The sequence below is a fragment of the Ruditapes philippinarum genome, unplaced genomic scaffold (genome assembly GCF_026571515.1).
Source record: "Ruditapes philippinarum isolate M1 unplaced genomic scaffold, ASM2657151v2 ctg464_1_1_1_1, whole genome shotgun sequence".
Lineage (NCBI taxonomy): Eukaryota > Metazoa > Mollusca > Bivalvia > Venerida > Veneridae > Ruditapes > Ruditapes philippinarum.
This window is the reverse complement of record NW_026867304.1, coordinates 274,250-295,521: the sequence shown is the minus strand read 5'-3', so window position 1 is coordinate 295,521 and position 21,272 is coordinate 274,250. Positions and strand designations below refer to the sequence as shown.

The window sequence follows — 21,272 nt, the reverse complement described above, 5'->3', positions numbered from 1 at the left end:
GGTTTTGATGGTGGTCTAACTCCTGGCTTGTACTGCTTCAGTTGTCTAGTTTATTAGTCTTAAATATGGTTTACGTCATGTTGATACGTATAATTAATCTTATTTGTGTTGATGTCTTGCAGACTTTTCTACAGTTTCATCTGAGTTTTGTTTCTCTTGTCTAAATCGGTGTCTTTCATATGCTATATTTTTCTTGGATTGAAGTTATGTGTTATATCTCTAACTGTTTGGCTGAATGAGTTGTCTTGACGTATTGTTGTCTCGAAAATAATTCTTCTCCTCCTACATGTTATACGAGAGTTTTTTTCCTTTCGTCTTTTGTTATTCCGGCTGCAAGTATAAATATTCAAAACGTTTGATATAATTGTCCCTTGACAAGTTGGTATTTTGGCCAATAACGTTGAAAGGCTGTGGCGTTGGCAGTTCAGAAGATGTCATTTTTATATAATTTATATATATCCTTTATTCTTGAAAATAGCAACAAAATCTTTAACGCTGAACTTATTATTGATACGTCCTCTAGAATTAATTGTTTTAGTGAAAAAATATTATCCAAACATCCTTGTCGCGAATTTAATGTCTGCTGTACAATAGTTACTGAGCATGATCGGTACACAGGTGGCAGTATCAGTGTTTGGACAACCACCACATCCTGCCTCGGGATTGCTGCTACCACCCTGAAAAGAATCACTACTAAGGCTTACTGTAAGATACTAAATACACAACCACCATAAAAAAGTCGTGTTTCGTGGTATTTGTTTTACTTGTAGCCATTTGGATTCTGATACCTGCGTTTTAATACCCGATCTGATTGGACGAGCCAAATTGGACGTCCAATCAGATCGCGTATACAACGCAGGTATCAGACTCCAAAATTACTACAAGTAAAAAAATATCATGAAACAGAAAAAAATCGATAGAATATTGATATTCGTTGGACTTGAATTAGGGAAGCTGTGAAGTTTTAGTTCTTTTTATTGATGTTCGTGAATATTTTGCAGCGAAATGCCACCGGAATGCGCCTCATTCGCCGAAACAACGATACCCCTCGTTCCACATTGTTTGGCAAATTAATATATAATGGGGCTTTCCACCTTTCTATAACTATAATTTTGATAGGTTAAAACAATTGTTTTTTTTTTATACTTTTATCGGTGGTTTTGTATTTAGTATCTTATATTAAGCCTTAGTAGTGATTTTTTCAGGGTTGTAGCAGGGGTCCAGGGGCAGGGTGTGTTGGGGTGTCCAAACACTGATACTAGTACTGCCATCTGTGCATAGATAGAGGGGACTTTAAAAAAAATGGGTTTGGGGTTTTGAAATTTAAATTTTTCTAATGATACTACCAAAAGGTAATGCCGGATTTAATGGGGGGTTTATGAGCTTTTGGGTTTTAAAACTAGCGACCAAAAAGCGGTTAATAAAATAACAGGAATATTAATTGATTCTTGGGGTTTGTTTGGTAATGCATAAATCTTAATATATATATGATTTTCATTCGTATAGTAATCGCCTTTTAGATGATATGTTTATCTTTATTCAGAAAAAATAAACATACATTGTCACAGAAACACTACTAGTTGTATTAACAGACGGCAGTATATAGTCACCAAACGACAAATAACACACTCGGTAAATTACCCTTATCTTTTTTTAGTACAAAGTAATCAAAATAGCAGTACAGTATTATCTAAACTTGCTTCTTTAATATTTAATGGGATACAAATTTACTATAAAATGGGCACATTTATCCAGAAAAAGTTATTACACTTAGTACCCCAGCTGTACTATTTACGTATGAATATCAAATTTTATTATTTTTAACTTTTTGGCCTCAGGGAGTTCCTAAGCCAATATGTGAACCATAAAGATCTCCTAGTTTGAGACAAGCTATGCTAATTGTAGCGGCTTAAGTGTAAATGAACATTTGATCATGATTAAATAAGTACAGTTTCCCGTTCCTCTAACCCTTTATATTTATGAATATATTTTTGTTACCTAACTTTAAATGTCGTTAAAAGGTGAAGTAGAAACTATAAAATCCTGATGACAATATTTCACCATAAATTATCAGATAGATATAAAAGTGTTTGAAACGCCTAGATTACTTCCAAACCATAGCGGACGATTAAGACAGAATGTCGTTAAAGAAAGTGCAAAGATTCCATGGCTTATATTTTATTTTGATAGTTTGTTGCTTCAAAATAGGTGAGTAATTTCTGCAATACATGTTTAAATTTTTTCCATCATTGTTTCATTTTGTAGTGTTGATCTTGATAGGATACTATGTCTTCGTTTACTTTCAATCTTAATAAATGATTTATTATAAAAATGGGGAAATCGAATTAGGTCTTGTTTGTAAGTGTTTGATATTAAACGGAATGAATTGAATACATTTCTTGTAATTAAAAATGCATTTTCCCTGACTGATAAATACCAATTATTTGCTCAGTCAATGACAGGAACTAAGGTTCGAAAGAGTTCACTTTGAACTATTTTTAGGACACATACTCTTGTGATTTTATGCCGTACTTGTGTCATAACTTGGGAAATTGGTATGATATTGCGAACAGTTCAGATGGTCTGACATATTGACAATGCGTGCACGATAATGAATTAAATAGCCGCACATGCCCTTATCCTAAGTTTGTTCTTGCTAACAACCCGGCGGGGGAAATTTCCAAATATCATGAAGTTCAAGAATGAAATTCCAAAATAATGTATAGATGGAGTGAAAAGCCATATTGTATAAGTTCAGCGCTCTTTTAAACTTTATTGTGTCATAAACCTCTTTTACATATTTTCTGTTAGTTTAGTTTTTAACAAAGAAAAATAATATAAGAACTGCCAACTCACCAAGCTCATTTCTATCTACAGGATTATATCAAGCCTTATCAACAACTGATCATACACCAAATGCACACACGCCAGCCCTGTCCTCACCTACAAACATAGCACCAGAATCCACGTCAGACGTTGTGACGTCCACTGCTGCTGCAATACCTTCTACGACAGGTTTGTTGATTATTGATTTAACTCAAATGATACCCGGCTGAGTCAATAACACATTTTCACTATGCAACCCTTTACAGTATTCCATTTTGCAATAATTAAGAGCATTCATTGCCTGACATCACACATTGTGGTATCAAAGCCACTTTTTTCTAAATTCAGCATGATTGCATGTCTACACCGGAAAAAAACACACTATATAACATTTCCTTTGTTGATTATATAATGTCTGTATCGTTTTTCGTTTTGCAGAGAGCGGAACATGTGATGACTTAAACTACAGTAATATTGACTATTATTACTACCGGTATATTGGATACAACTCCTGGTACAATGCTTCATTTTTGGGAGGGCACATACAGATCCCATTGAAAGAAAATGTTGACAAAAATTGTCCATCTTGGTCTAACAATTATTTTGCCGGATTACTTGGTAATCATGATACTCTCTAAGAAAGTTACGATATTTACATCTTTTTACAGAAATAGAAGTTTTGTAATGTTATTTCGTGCAAATTATTAGCAACACTCAACTCGCATTGATAAACATTTGTATTCCTTAGATTTTTAAAGCAATTTTTTATAGAAAACTGTTATAAATATATACCTAGATATGTACATGTACTAAAAGACTGTGAATTCTTGCATATCAGACTGGCGATTATGTTTGTTTTAACCGTGCCAAAATTTCATATGACACGATGGCTGCCAGTTGTGTCGCGTGCTATACAATGGTATGCTTATGATGACGTGTTTTACAGTTATAAATAATGTTGTAATTTCATACGCTGTTGAAAGAAACTAGTAACGGGTGTAATGACCTACATTTCCCTGTTTTTTTTTCAAAATTATGAATTTAAAATAAAATGGAATATGAAGGAATATGCAGAAAAAAATCTGACACATGTTTGTGGTTCGTATTTGATTATCCGTCCCATGGAAACTCGCCTGAGGGCAGTAACTCCCAAAGGGTGGATCCCTTTGGGACGTATATTCCGATCTGAACCGCGACATATGACACATATTATTTGTCTTCTTTTGTGTGAAATCCTGTTGAAAAAGTCAAAAAACTACAAAAAAGCTAGCAATAATACATATAAACGTAACTACTGTCGTCAGTTGAAAATATTGAATCTGTTTCTACATATCAGAAGAGCACGTGGATATACCGGATATAGGAGAGGATGTCATTACAGCGGAAGTTTGCATATCGAATCACACCGATGAATGCATAGGAAATTTCACAGTAGAAATGAGAACTTGCAACGGTCACCTACTATACAGATTTCTATTGGACTATGATTATTATGATCCTGACTACAACATTTACTATAACACTTACTTATGTTTCGGTATACTTTCGTTTTGTTTTCTTTATAAAAAGTAATATATTGTTAAACATAAGTTCTTACGATAAAATTCTATTACAATCATAAATACTGTTAAAATTTATTATATTAAATGTAAAAAATGTATACATCTTCTGATATCACTTTTGTAAATAAGCAATTGAATATTGTAAATTATGGAGACAATGTGTAAGCTCCTACGTAGAAATTGTGCATGTATAAAATCACAAAATGTAAGATTTTCTGCTGTCGAAAATTCTTTAACTTTTCATTCATTATATTGCAGATATAGTATATACGGATAGTAAGTATTAAGTAAAATTATTAAATGATATTTTCTAAAGTTAAACTTGTTTTCAGATAATTATATAGTTCTTTAAACATTCATTATACATATATATCATACCTTTATGATACTGCACGTTTGTAACGTCTTTTTTTCATTTAGATAATCGTAACGTTTATATAACTATATACACGGCTGCAATCAATTTATGAAGTAATTTCATATTTTCTCTGAAATTTGCAGTGTTATAAATTATAAAGATTTTTGACAGGTTATATTGGCCCTATAAAAAGATTCCTTATAAAGATCTCTTCCAGCTATGACCATAAAGTCGGTTATTTGCAATACCGGCTCATATAGAAACATTTAAACGGTCAAAATTTTAATAAGTTATATTTTTACTTGACATTATGATATGTTATTTGGGTTTTGGAGTGATATATGTGGATATATTATCTGCCAAGATTTTATATCGCCCGAGCCGATAGGCAATAATAATCTTATTACCTTTCCCCTTTTTAAAATAAATAATTGCTGTTCCAAATGAAACGTCGAGATAAGATTCCCTTCATCCCAAAATGATATCACAGTTACCTAACGAATGTAAACAAGACAAAAGGAGTAGCCTGGTGAAGATACTTTTTTAAAATTAATATAAAGTTTTGACGATGTCATGTTTGTTTTAAATAGTGATGAGAAAATTTATCATTATTTTATTTTGGTAAATTTTTATTCGACAATTAAAAGCGCTTGGACATCGGAATTTACACTACGCAACGTGCATAGTCACAGCGAATGGGGTATCAACAGAGGAAATTTAATGTGTATATTACCTGTCTGGCTCGGTTATATCAATGTCTTTCGGAGGAAAATATCCAATCCAAAGGAGAGAAAATCTGGAAGGGTAATAAACACTTAACCTTTGTTGAGAACACGTGTAAAAACAATCGATACATTATATGATGATCAAAAGTTAACGCTATTGTTGAAAATGTATACAAAAACCTGTTTACCTAAATATGAATAACGATAAACAAATGTCACTTTCAGCTTGCCAGTTATCTGAGTTTGTTTACTCTGCTGGAAATGTAACAGATAGGTTCTTAAAATTGTCATATACTGATGTCCAGTTTGGATGGTTAGACGCTAATCATAATGGGAAACAGTATTTGCTGCCTGCCTATGACGATGTTGATGAGGTTTTCGAAGAATGTGTCGGTATCAATAATTGGTATCGCGAACATTATTTTCTGAAAGGTACATATATAAACTAGTCATTTACCTACATCCAATACGATCCATACGAAGTAAATTAAAAGTCTAAAATGTTGATGTTAATAACGGGATATGTGTGTGTAAAGTTTTCAAATACTTAAAAGTTAATGTTGATATATTGTTCTTGCTTTCATCTTTCCAGCTAAGTGCTCGCTTATATAAGCGTTTATACCCCCTTTATAGTTGCTTGGTGACGTTGAAAAGTTAATTTTACAGGTTTTAGCATTATCTAATTTTGAGCGGTGAGAATATGTATCAATGCCTCATATATATTTTCAGAGAGAATGTCTCTAGATATACCAGAGAATATGCCTGTCAAGTATACAGTTTGCTACGTTTACAAATACTATAACTACAACTATGATTATTACGATAACTACATTGACGGGGAATATTATAAGTATTGTGATCGTTACGTTTATGCAAGAAAATGTGATGGGAAAATCCAGTTTGATGTATCATATTTTCGCTATTATCACCAATTGTGTCTCAGTAAGTATTCTTTCAAATGAAATATAGTTAAGTAAAGAATCTTAATCCATATCGAGATCGATTTGTTTCAGATAACATTGAATTAAACAAGAAACCTCTTTAGTGTTTAATCTTTTCTTAGAGCATTTTTGCCTAGTGCGTTATGAGAGAAAAAACTAATATGGTGGCTCGCATACTAAGGCTGTTATTCATTTATTCAATTATAAAACATTTCGTGCCATTTTTATTGTTAGGACATTTTTGTTTTATTGAAAATATCAAATAATTATTTTTTTGTATATAATTAATTTATTCTGTGATGACCTATTATAGTTCAATTATAAATGTTTTAAAAGCCGTTGAAATTTCAGTCGAAAAAGAAAGGATCAAAATAATGCAATGAAATTTCATGTACAATTTTAAAAACACTAAAGCCGTGTTGCTTAAATGGGAAATATTGGCGTCGGAGACCATCATCTGAGTTTCCGACCATTTAGCAGTGAAAAGCTATGTATAGTCTCTACATTTTTTTTGACACAAAATTCATTCTTTGTAAGTAATTCCAAACTGTGTCATTAGGAAGCATGGTATGACAGTAAAATCAAGATTAAAACCTTAATTACATTATAATAATAATAATAATAATAATAATAATAATAATAATAATAATAATAATAATAATAATAATAAAAATAATAATAATAGAATAAATATAATAATAATAGTAATGACAATAATTATGACAATAATAAAATACTTATTTTGTCAGTTCATTACAACGATGTGAAGGTAATACCAGAAATAAAACACAAGGAAGACAGAGTCAGTGGTGATATAATTATATATAGACCATACATTCAGTTCCGGTGTTCATTTGTGATGATTGGAGATACTGCATACAAAGTGACATGGTAAAAAATATATTTTATAATAATTTATTTGGTAGTCTTATTTCTGAGATTTTATATTTTTTACGATTTTATTTCGAAAACGAAAGGCGAAACAGTTATTAAAACAATGGAACAATGTGTTGAGTAACACAATAAACTTTTGCGTTTTCATATTTTCTTTAATTTCCTTATGTACATATCAATCATTTTCAGACCTTCGGTGCATATTGACTACAACCAGTTCTATCATGTACACATATAGGATGTAAATCTCACCTTCGTATTTTTTTAATATTTTTGTCATGTTTATCATTATTATTTCATTTGTTATAAACAACATTTCATTTGTCGTTTTTCGTGTTGTAAATATACGTTAGTGTAGTTTAAAAAGGTTAAGATGTTTTTCAAAGTATTCAAAGTATGTAAATGATCAAAATGCTATGTATATATAAAAAGATATTTTGGCCTTCACTTCTCTTTCAAAAAGGTATATCAATGGAACACTATGGAGCGAGACAGGATTTTCATCTAATCCGGATGACCTTGTATTAAGCGGAGATTCTTTAAATCAAAAACGACTTGGATATGAGGTAGATAAAATCAGGGGCTAAGTATTTTACCCTTTATAAATCTGCCATAAATAATAAATATACATATTTGATATTATGTTCCGTAAAGTTCGTAAATACGATTAATGGGTCGTTTAACTCTTGCATTGTCTAAATATCCACACTTTAAATGCATTCCATGCTTAATGTTAGGTTGTGGTACTGTGGCCCGGGTTATGTTGATTAAAAACAACAACAACATTATATAAATTTAACCTTAATTATATAATAATTAAACGAGATGAATACATTGTATCATTACAGTATTAATTGCTACAATTGCAGAGCAGCATATTGTAGAGCAACTTATTCTTTGTAACAGTATTGTAATTTCTTTCCAAAGTAGCAATTCAAAATAAATATTACTTCTCTTCAGCAACACCAGTCAACAACAATCAAAATCTTTGTCACCCACAGGGTGTTGCTTTTCAGAAGTTTTACTGTATTTTGAAGACTTTACAGTTCACAAATAGCTATTTCGTTCATTTCCTAATAAAACTAACTCAACTACTGAGGGTTTTGGGTAAATATAAGTTTCTTTGAATAAGAGGATAAAACATTTTCGTTTAAGGTGAAATGCGGTGTCATCGCAGCTGGGACAACAGATGAAAAATTGAGCAATACATTTTTCGCAGGTTGGAAGGTAATAATCAACTTAAACATTCAAATTGAATTCTTTATTAGTTTACCACTTTTAAATAATAATTATGACACGTATTCGCTTCCGTCATAATTTTAAGGACTTAATTGATATAGTACCAGGTATTCATAGATTGTGATTTATACGGGGTATGATCAAAAGGTTCTCGGCCCGATATACTTTTAGCCACTGCACTGACATTTACACACGATACATCGATACCGATATCTTATTGAAGATTACTGACCGAGTTACACGCGGTTTTACACAGATTGAGTATCATAAAACAAGCTTTGATCAGTAGAGGGGTGTGTCATTTAGACCAAACGGAGAAAGTTGAAATCAGAGCCGTCATAAAGTACCTCTGTAGGAAAAGGATGTCCCCCAAGGAAATCCATAAAGACTTCATGGATTCACTTGGGAGGGAGTCCCCTTCCTAAAGCACTGTGGAAAAATGGGATGCTGAATTTAAGAGGGACAGGAGAGCATGTGAGATGATGAGCGGCCTGGGCGGCCAAAAGAGACCACCAACGATGAAACTGCCGAAGCTGAGCACGATCTGGTCATGTGCGACAGAAGGCGAGACCTGCGAAGCATTGCTAGGGAAGTGGGTATAGGCTTTGAATCAGTTCATGCGATTCCGACTGATGTTTATGGCATGTGAAAGGTTTCGCTAGGTGGGTCCCAAGACAGTTGACTGACGACCATAAACGGACCAGGCTTGACATTTCAAGATATCTTTTGTCTCGCTACGACAATGAACCTGATTTTATCTACCGGATCGTAATTCAGGATAAAACATATGTCCATCACTCCGATCCAGAACCAAAAAAACAGAGCATGCAATGGAAGCACCCTGGCTCACCCCTTTCGAAGTAATTAAAGAGGGGGTACAGCAGGGAAGATGATGGCTTCAAATGTTTGGGATAGTCAGGGGAGAATCATGATTGACTATCTTGAGCAAGGTCATACCATAAACGGTACATACTTTGCAGACGAATTGAGACGTCTGCGTCAAGAAATCGCGCGTAAATGCGTAAATGGAGGGACAAACTGACTCAAGGCGTTCTGCTCCTCCTGCACGACAATGTGCCAGCTTACACATCCCAAGTTGCGATGGCTGCTGCAACTGACTGCGGCTTTGAAATTCTTCCCATCCCCCATATTCTCAACACTTGGCCCCTCTGACTTCTACCTGTTTCCGAAACTGAAAATCAAGCTTCGTGATAGATGTTTTGGAAGCAATGAAGGTGTCATAGAGGCGGTCAATGAGTTCTTTGAGGACCAATATAAAGAGTTCTATTTGGAAAGATTAAACAAGTTGGAGCACAGGTGGGCAAAGTGTTTTGATGTAGAGGGCGATTATATTGAAAAGTAAGACCATCAGTTGGGTTCTCTGACTACAGGAAGTACATCGGGCCGAGAACTTTGTGATCAATCCTGGTATTGATTACAAGACATATTAATTTCTTCTTGATACACATATATGGCAAGAGTAATGCAATTTTTAATAGAAAGAGCACCGAAACACGAGGCAAAATTTGTACGAGGGAGCGTAACCAGACTGCCGAGTGTTTTGATGTTTTTTCTCTTTCATATCAAAGGAAAAAATATAATCACTTTCTCTTTCGATACCATATGAAACCCCAGAATAAATGGGCAAATGAACGAGCATCTGAATATGATATTTCTATATATTCCTTTCACGGTATAATATGTTAACCCCAGAAAAACTGAGCAAATCAGTGGGCATGCTCTGGGGTGCAAGAAACTGATTCCTGTACTCCAGTTATCGCACTGTGTGCATGTATATGTAAACGATTTAACTCCGACACATTTTCAATAGGAAAGGCTCTAAAATATGATACAATAAACAGTAAGCGGATTTTCATATGCATGTGATCGGTACAGATTTCAGACACATCGAGAAGACTTTCGAAGAATGGATATGCTATTATTGAAGTTGAACAGACAGTACCTTTAGGTTGTACATACACCAATACTGGAGAAGAAGTGTGCGAGGAAACGCTTTCGCTTTCAGACGTTAACCGTGAAATTGATACATGCAAGGCTGGAATACATGTGGTGAACTCTGATAATAATAAAACATCTTCTCACACAATAAAGGTTCGTAAGAATAACTTTATACCTGTCCGTAGGGGCACACATTTTAGTGTTTATCAATTTTTAAAACTGAATTGCCTGTCATCTCGAGGTGTTATTTATTGTGGAAATATTTACAGAACTCGCATCATCAAAACATTTGGAAAAATTGAAAATAAAATGTTAATAGTTTACTGAGGTATATTATATATCTATATTAAGCATATGTCTGCTTCTATATTAAATAGAAGATAAAACGTTTATAGTTTACTTAGGAATATATCTATATTTGAAATGAGTCTTGTCTTTTTCTACATTATTTAGAGTTTGATGGTAGGTGATGTTTGGAACTCCAGCATCAAGTATAGATTTAGATTAACTACAATAGAACATGACTACGATGACAAACTGAAGTTTGACATGGAGTTGCTTGTAACTAAGTCTGAACTGACAGAAGTAGTAAATACTGAGGTAAGATTTTACTGTTGAGCTTTACATGAAGGTGCTTCATACAAAACCAATATAATTTGTTATTACTGAGGTATAATAAAAAATTGTTGGCCTATACATAGAGGTCACACAATCTGTACTTACGGAGTTGGAAGAGAAGAATGTAAAATAAAATTGTTTGCCCATACATGGAGGTGATTCATACGAAACTGATTTTGATGACAATTACTGATGTTAGATAAAATTGTTTGCATGGACTGTAGCAAGATCTGCACTGACAGAAGTGGTTATAACTGAGGTAAGATTAAGTTGTCGAGCTATATATGGAGGTGTTTGCAAAATTTGTCCTGACAGAGTTGGTAGATAAAGTGGTAAACTAAAATTGTTTTCCTATACATGGAGGTGCTTGTTTACACTGACAGAGTTGTTAAATAAGGAGGTTAAAATAAAATTGTCAGCCTATACATGGAGATGCTGACAGTGTTGGTTAAAACAATTGTTGAGGTGTTTCTTATATAGTTTACAGACAGAATTTGAAGAAACCAAATCAGGTAGAATTGATGACATTTTCTCTCCATTAATGATTTGTAATTTAGAAAACTTATAGGGTGTACACCAGTTCTAAAAGAAAATTAAGCACTATTATAAAATTTTAAAATTACAATCATCCATTTCTTTTTTATAGTTCAATAGTATATTACAAATGGTATATCTTTAATTATTTCAGCGCATTGGAATCATTGCGGTAAGAAGAAAATCAGTACAATTCTAAGGATCATATCATTTTAATATCGAAATGCTTTAAAAGTATAAATAACTTTTTATGCTTTATAACGTACATGTATTAAAACGTGTACACTTTTATGCATCTGCAGATATAAATGCATGAAACAAAAGTGCATTTACCTTTTATTTTCATAATTGTCGTAAACAACTGCAATCCTAGGTAATATTTTGTTAAAGACAGCTTTTTGTTTTCAATATTTCTAATCATGTTTTAATTTACTTATTTATTGTTTGTTTTGTGTTGTTGTTTTTTTTTAAAAGGGGTGGATGTGATTTGTGGTATTTGTTTCTTTGCTTTATTTGTTATTTTATTGTAAGCATGTAATGTTCTCTTTCCTTGTAAGATTGTTAGCATTTTATCTTAAGGTTTAGATGAACAATATTCTTATGTAATATAAAGGTTGAAGTGACACACTCGGCAATACATAGATACAAACGATGCTACTCGCATGCTGATCCCCACGTGCGAACCGCCGACGGAAGGTAAGTGTAGCTTGGTCACTTATTATAGAGAGACATGAGGTACCAGGGTTGCGTTTCATAGAATGTGAATAGTCCGAATTCTTAAGACCAAAACTGGGATAGTTGTGTGTTTCAAAGAAAAAAAAATGTCCTGACCTATGACTCTTATATCATGAATGATTCTGAATAGCATTGGTATTTACACATTGCGAATAAAAAGGTTTGTAAATTGAAGTGGCTGCAGTACTTTTTAGTTATTTCTATTTGGCTTCTGGTGCTTACGGTACTCCTTATTCGAATCGTGTTTAAATCACCCATAGTATATTTTGGGCTGCTTTTAAAATGTGTATTTTGACGTCTTGTATTTGTGAAATGCATGCTTCATAACATCTGATCCACTTTTTAAAAAATCCATTTTATTTAGTTCCGTCCATTTGTTTCTAGCATTCCTTTTATTTAAGAATTTAACACGCCGGCCCCTTCATAGAATGGCACTAACATGTCACATTGAAAAGTCCATTATAACCGCCGTGTGATCACATCTGAAGTAATCATTTTACCATTTCATGTTTATTGTTTTAACATTCTTCTCTGGCCGATTGATGCATTTTATGAGAACTTCATCCGACTCATATTAAAAATAGGAACGTAAGTAGTTCCTAAAAATATTTGAATGTAAAGACAGGAATTTTATAATTTTCAAATTGGATTAAGCTTTATAAAATTTGTAAATATCTAAATAAACCACTAGCCCTTAGGACTGCATTTTGTATGTTGGAATATATATTTAGGTTGCATTTTGTATGTTTGTATAGGTATTTCGGGCAACAATTGGTCGGTGATCATATGTTTTATCGAAACCCCAAAGCATTATCAAAAACTTTTGACACATGGGTTTAATGACCAATAATAAATTTACTTTATGTTTTTTAGCACTATTACTATTTTAATTATTTTCATTTTTTTTTTTTGGCGGGGAAACAAGTAATACAAAAAAAATTTAAACCAAAAAATTTTAAATAGATAGCAACTTTTGGCACGCAGCCACTTAATTAACATCTAAAGTTAGATTCTGTGGTACATGTTGTTATGAGCCGGATTATAGCTTCTACGTTGAAGAGAAGAGATGTTTCCAACTTAGTGTTTAAACCAATGTGTTCGTTTTTGAAAAGTAGCAATTGAGCTCAACTTCTATTATCAATTTGAATTTGAAGAACATTAATAGCTTTAAATATTTTAATTATCTTATCATACAACAGAGCGGTCGGTTTTTAATTCAGTACAACAATAATTTTGTTTTCCATACAACGTGTTATTTTCAGCAACAAACAATCTATACTTAGAATGATACTTAAATCTTATTAACATTAAAGGTTCATGAGTATGCCAGAGGGACTATGTAAATAATAATGGCGGAAGCAGTGTGTGCCTTGTGGTGTAGCGATCAGGTCAGGGGCCGATGTCTTTGTAATTAACAGATGTGGCAACTACACGATATTAGACTTCTTACAATGTAATGATGGAGGAATCATTGATGTTCAGCGAATCCATGATTATCGCTACAAGGTTTAGGTTTCTTTTCTTCATGTGCTGCTGAAACATTCAGGGGCTTCAAATACTATTATGTTTTGTTGCTTACATAATTTGGCTGACAGAATTCAATTGTTTTAAGTCTTAAGTCAATTGTTTTATTTTGCATCATGAATTGTGTAATTTGAGCTTAATGTTAAACTTTGCAAAATGCAATTTGCGTTGTAACGTTTGTTTTCATGATTACAATGAAATCTATGTTTTATTAATTGTGTAATTGAAACTTGATGTATGTACGGTTCTTGTATTTGTGATGTGAATGAGCTCAGTGTATGTTTGGTAGGTATAAACACCAATAGGAAACTGTGATCATTGCTAAAATCTTCACTTTTCCTGGGGGGTGAGGACGAGGGATATTGATATTTACTTATCTGCCCCCAAAGATTTCCACAACACTGGACGGGGGACTTTTGGGATATTTTGATGGAAGATAGAAACAATGACTTTTAGACACAGAAATGGCTCCCAATCTTCCACATCAACATGACTATTATGGATATACTGACTTTATAAAAAGTTGGAGGTATGCAGAAATAATTTAGTTGTTATTTGTTATTATTTAAAACTTGTCTCAATTAAATGTTTCCCCAAGTGTTAAAAGATTGAAAGCACAAAATGTTTTTACAAGTTTATTCTTCATTGAAAGATGTAATGTTCAGAATATTTTTGCTTCATTTTTTTACATACATGTACATATCTATTTTACATTAATTTACATATCTATTTTACATTAAATTTTATTTCTATTTTAATTTATATATCTATTCTACATGAATGTATAAACCTATTCTACCTATTATACATTAGTTTATATATTTATCCTACATTTAATTATATATCTATTCTACATTGATTTATATTCGAAATATTAGTGTGTCTGAAGTATCACTTTATAAAAATAGATTACTAGATGAGGAAAACTTCTTACATAATGAAAGCCGTGTCTTAGAGAAATGGAATGTTAACAATGGAGCATCCATGGATGAAGCTTGTTCGAACGGTAACTCGATATCTAAGAATAAATGTCAATTTGGCGGAGAGAAGAGAAAACGGCGAGATGTCGTCACAAGAATTGGAAAAGAAATAAAGTCAAATATTAATAACATGAGAGAAAAGGTAAGTTGTTCAGCAAAATGTGAATGTAAATTCAATGTTGAAATTGTTTATATGGCTACAATATACTTATATGCATAATGAGATAATTACTAAATAACTGATGATATATTATCTTTTTATACTGCATGAACGTTTAGACAATAATCCTTTGGGTTTATTTACTTATTTATTTATTCTTTTTTTTTCATACATATATATTTAGTCATTTAGGCTTGCTGGCGGTGTGTACAGTTTTTTTCTGCCATTCAATTACGTTAAATAATTAAGAACGACGCATTAATTTATATTAACTTATATTTTTATAGAACTGATTCATTGGAAAAAAGAATGAATATCTCCACAGAATTATTAAACAATCAAATTAATCAAACATATTTATCACCAAGCAACAACAGTTTTCAAATGGAAACAAAAACTCCTTTACAATGATATATTAAGAAAAAATGGAAATCTAATACCAATTTCTCAATTTTATCCAATAGAGAAGTACTGGAGGGGACATTTCAGACGATGAAGCTCGTGAACTGTGTAACACCTCTATAACTGGAGCCCCATCCGTCAAAGAATTATCGGACCAGCTTGGCGATGAAGATACAAATATTGTGTTAGAGCAATGCGTGTATGATATTATTTTAAGTTTACTCTTATTTAATAAAGTTTGATTTTTATATAGAAACATTAGAACTTTATGTAACATTGTTTTACAGTACCAACAATTCCAAGTGTCATCTGTGATACCTCGGGGCAACAGATTTAAGCGGTTAAAAATACGGTCTTATCATTTATAGAAGGCATTCGGTAAAACATTTGTAATATAGTTTGGGCATCAATCTATACCCATTTTCTACATAACTTAATTACTTATTTAACATTATAGCATGGTAACAGTACAGTATGGGCGTCAGCACATGTCGATGCTCTCAATAGTATAGCATCAACAGTGATCAGTCTGAGTCCTGATTTTGCTGCTAACAATTCTGAAACAGTAAAAGCATTCCTGTCACAGACATGTACAAATAACTGTAGTGGACATGGAGTATGCTCCGATTCAGGTCAATGTTTGTTTGTTTTTTATTCTGTTGCTTTTGTTTGTTTTTTGTTGTTTTTGTTTTAAGTTTTTTATGTTGTTGTTTTTTTTTGTGTCTTTTTTGTGTTAATAAATCTTGATTTGAATTAATTAGTATTAATATAATGTCATGTAAAAGATTATTTAGGGTTATTTTAATTTATTTCAAAAAATTTTTCTTTTAAACCCTTTAAAGAAAAAAATAAATGTTTTGTGTTTAATTTCCCGGATTGTCCGGGTTGTAGGATTTTTTTCCGGTGGACCCCGGGCTGTGTTTTTGATTTAAAGAATTCCCCCAATTATCTATTTACTAAATTACTGGGTTTTTGGATACCCGCTGAAAGGGAATGAGTGTGATTTTTTTGTTATTTCGGGAAATGATAACATATTTGATGGGGTTTTAAATACGAAAAAAACAACTTTTTAGGGAAAAAAAATATTTTTTTACTTGTTTAAATTGTTTATATAAAAAGTTAAGGTTTTTTTGGGGAAAATTTTTCCCTTTGGCCCTTTTCAGTAAATTTAAAAAAAGCCACTCGATAATTGCCCTGCAGATATGTTTTCACATTATCGTGTCGCTTTTGTGACTTCGTAACATTTGGTATTGCAAGACCGTGCATATATTTTGACGTGGCGTCTTTTACGTTAAATAAACATAGTGTTCAGACGCGCAAAATGTTGGCGTTACACTAAAGGTTTGCCAATTAAAATGAGTCCTTTTTCCCTTTAAACAGCATTTATTTTGAGCATTTGATAAATAGAACATTATATTCTGAAAGTTTCATTACTGAATTTTATCTGAAAGTTTCATTACTGAATTTATAGAACGATATCGCATAATATAGTTTTATTTAACTCGTTCAGTAAAGTCAGTAAAGAAACTACACTCATTTATTATCCTCTTTTTACGACACACATGCTTCTGATTTACAATTTTTCTGAAAATTTATTTGCAAACGTCACAATTTTTTACTTTTTTTTTCTTTGTTTTTGTTTGTTCCTCTATTTGTTTTGATTAATTTACAAATTTGTGAAGTCTTTTTGAATATTTTGGGTTTGTTCGATTGGGACAAAAAACAAGGGAGGGAAGTTTTAACTTAATGTCGGGAAAGTATGAAGATATTATTTTCCGGGGGGAGTGTGGCCCACCCCGCGTTTTCCCAAAAGTTCAACGGATTTATTCCCAAAACCCTTTTGTCCCTGTGGGGTTTTACTTTTTTAAAGTAAAAGGACGGAGGGGAAAATTTGGGGCCAAAAACAAGTCCGGGAATATGTTTTTGATTCCCCGTGTTTTTAATTTACCCTTTTATCACCGGTGGGGGTCGGGGATTAAATCTTGAAAGGGAGGGGTTCAAAAAAGATATTTTTGTTTTACATTGGTTTTGAATTTCAAATTCAAGATATGTTTTTGCATGTAAAATTTTGAAATTTACAAGGCCTAAAAACTGTTCTTACGGGGGACATTTAAAAACCTCATGATTTTTCGAATTTACCGTCGTGAATTCACAATTCAAACTACGCGAATTCCCGGTTTCAACATACGGAATTCGCAAAATTCATGATTTCAACCTCATAATCGCTACTTCATGAAGTAATGTTTCGAAACTTTTGAACTTCACTATTTCAACTTCGCGAATTCACGATTTCAACTTTATGAATTCACATTTTAATTTCACGATTTCAACTTTTCAATTTCACAATAATTCGAAATCGGCTTATTCCGCTTAAGTCGAAGAATTGACTAAATGTCAAATATAAAAATGTATATGGGAAAGTAATGTCAAGTACAACGTCAAAGAGTCAGATCACGGGGAAAATTTAGGTCCCTATCAATTTTAGTTTTTTCAAAAAATAAAATTCATCGATTTTCCCCGTCAAAAAAAATTTTAAACCCCCACGTTAAAATTTTCTTTTTCCCTTTTTTTGTTGTTCAACCATGAGGAAAAATTTTGTTTCATCGGGGGATTTTGTTTTTTACGGGGGGATAGCCCCCCTTACAAATTTTCATGGACGGGTTTTTTGTGTTGCAATTTTCCCAGAAAAAAACCCTTTTAATTTGGGAAAATTAAAGGTTTTTTGGTGAGTTTTTTCAATTTCCCTTTCCCAAATTTCCCGGGAAAAATTTACCCAAAGTTTAACTTACATTTGACTTTTAAAATTTTTACGAACGGTCGGGGGTTGGAATGTTGTTAGTTTAAATTTAAAAATCATTCGAATAATTTTGGGGTCTTTATTTAATAATACATTGATTCTATTTTGAAAATTTTGTATTGCTGTTGTTTTTCTTTTTATTTGGTTTTATAAGATTTTTGTTTAAAATGTTTTAACAAATTTTAGTTTCCTGTAATGATGACGACATCGGTTTATCGTCTGCTGCACTTATCGGCATCATAGTTGGTTCAGTCTTTGTTGGTATCATAGCAACCGTTGCCGTGGTTTATGTACGATGTTACAAAGTAACGAAGAATCGACGGTAAATATAAATGTTTATACGTTTATAATATACTGTAGATAGTTATTGATTTAATTTTTTCTCAAATGGACAGACTCAATAAATGTGACAAAGACGTATGTTGTGCTGTTGAATGTTGTGCTAAAGGTCGAGCCAGCTTCACATTCAAGCTCGACACTAACAAAAGGGGAAGAAAACGTATGTCAGTATGGATGTTGTGCTGAATATCGAGCACATGCCAGCTCAACATAAATCAAAGGACTGCAAGCTCTGGTATTTTCTGATCTTTGCAATCTAAATATTACTGTATATCTGTATGTATTTTCCTGTATAAGTTTATTTTTATGCACTATAAATTATCTTGCAGGGCACCAGAGTTTGATACATACGGAATTTTGCATAACTAGAATTGCATCAAAAAATCATTTATGTTCATTTTTTATGACAGCCACACTTTATCACTGTATATCGTGGCTACTTCCTTAACAAAGGCACTTAAAAATATATAAAAGAAATGTTGCCTCGAGTTTAATTTGAACACCAGACCTCTCACACACTAAACTAGCGCGTAACTCCTGCACCACGGAGAAGTTATACGAAGAAAGCCTGAATAAAATCAAGTTATTCTAAATTTAGAATTGCCATTGCATTTTGGGTTTGTAATCTTTATGAATTTCGAGGTATTTTGTTCATGTTTTATAATTGATGTAAATAATTTAGCGAAAATCTTCTCACCAAAACAGTCCGACATGTAGAATCTATATATTCCACTACTCGACAGTCAGATTTATTTGTGTAGTATTCGGTAATCGACATCGCTAAAAATAGCAGTTTCATTAATTAAAATCATATTCATCCGCGTAATTTTTGATTGTGCATTTATTGGCAATTCTATAAGCCAATGCTACTTTCAAATATTGAATGCGTTATAATTTGTTGGATATTTGTAACAAAAAAAAAATATATTTCTTCCTTTTAAATCGCTAGTTTTAAGCTGTTTAGAGAACTACTTGTTGTTAGGTTTGTCGTTAACCCGCTGTGTCAGAGGTTGATCTTCGATCAGAAAATACAACAATCGTTACAGCTTCACATTCAATCCGAACAGTGATAAATCGAATGCCGAGCTGAATGTTTAATTTCGGTATCTGTGCTTACTTCATAGACTTATTAAACCGAAGGAAACGAGTTTCTGAACAAAAAATCTTGCTTTCATAGCTATATATATCTAATATAAAATATATTGTTGCATTTACCGGAATATTTCTTTTCTAGGGGTATTTTCTTTATGGACCTTAATTTTTATTCTTAAAGTATCTGTTTTAAGATTAGGAAAATATGTGTTATAAGTTTTGTTTTCGGTCTCATATAATCATCCGCCGACTTTGATTAGTTCTATTCGTTTGCTTATCTTCTGAGTACTATATAATCAAGCAAAATAAAAATTCATAATGAGTAAGAATAAGAGTTGCTTTCTGTGCCGCATTTACCAACAAAACATTTAAATCAATAATTTATAATGCACATGATCGTTTTAATTTACATACAACTTTTTTATATTTGAAACAGAACTGTGTCTGTGGGTGATATGAATTCAAGCCAGGCGTACTTATCAGCGGGCCCAGCTGGAGAAACATGGGGTGGTGACAAACATTAAAATATGAAAGAAAATGTTGTTGGTTATGTCCTACTTTCATGAATGGAATTTAAAATGTTGCTCATTTTCTTACTTTGTGTGCGTGTGTGATAATTGTAAACAGACACTTATCTTAACATACACGTGTTGTACAGATTGCGAATATATTTAGTCAAAGAGATTTTTTAAGTAAAGTTACCAATGGTACATGTTGTTGTTGTTGTTGTTTTCAATGTTTTGTTATGTTTTTGTTAGTTTTCTTTTGGGGGTGGGGGTTGTTCTTGTGTTCTTGTGTTTCAATAATAGAAATTTTGTAAAACATGAAAAAACAATCATTTATAATTTTTTAAGTATATATAGTATGTATAAAGTAACCAAACTGGGCGCGGTTTCAGAGTGAGGGTTCAAATTCAGGGTGGAGCACGGAATTAGGGTGGGCGCCCCTAGAATTTACAAGTTAACCCTCAATAACGACTTGTTTTAATGATTCCCATGTTTAATGTTTCCTATAGAAAAGAATTGAGTGTCTTGCTGTTCTTTCATGTCTTATGTTTAATGTTCTTATAGAACAAAATGAGTGTTTAATGTATCAAAAATGGCACCGGAATGCACCACTTACACGTAAATGTTTACATTTTGGAGCCGTATCCTCATAAATGTGAAGCTTATCCTCTCCCGTCCCTTTGTACGTGTAATGTCACTTATACAAACACTATGCTCTGCTATTATTGTTCTTAATGTGTCAGTTTTGACTTAATAAACATATTATTATCATGTAATTGTTTATTTATTTATTTATTAATTCATTTGTAATGTTTTACTGCTCCCATGCCTTATATAATGAATATCATGGCAATGTTTTACATGTATTCCTATCCATGCCTTATATAATAAATGTCATAGCAATGTTTAAAATATGTCTCGTGTCTGATGCAATGCATTAATTTTGGATGATATACACGTGCTCTTACTCCTACCTTATATAATGTACATCATGGTAATTCATACTCGTGCTTTATATAATTTACACATGTTATACAGGACATGGCGATCTCTTGCACGTATTCCTACTCATGCCGGATAT

General features: G+C 32.4%; 1 protein-coding gene and 1 long non-coding RNA gene across 2 annotated transcripts in view; both read left to right on the top strand.

Moving 5' to 3' along the window:
* LOC132735622 (von Willebrand factor D and EGF domain-containing protein-like) overlaps positions 1 to 21,272 on the top strand; it is a 106,275-nt gene that overhangs the window by 27,056 nt on the left and 57,947 nt on the right. The window contains exon 15 of the mRNA XM_060722598.1: positions 14,824 to 15,037. Coding sequence (XP_060578581.1) covers positions 14,824 to 15,037 — 214 coding nt within the window. The remainder of the gene's footprint in view (positions 1 to 14,823; positions 15,038 to 21,272) is intronic.
* Positions 18,436 to 20,212, top strand: LOC132735615 (uncharacterized). The gene is made up of 2 exons (XR_009626477.1): positions 18,436 to 18,576; positions 20,122 to 20,212. It is a non-coding gene; the product is annotated as an uncharacterized LOC132735615 (long non-coding RNA).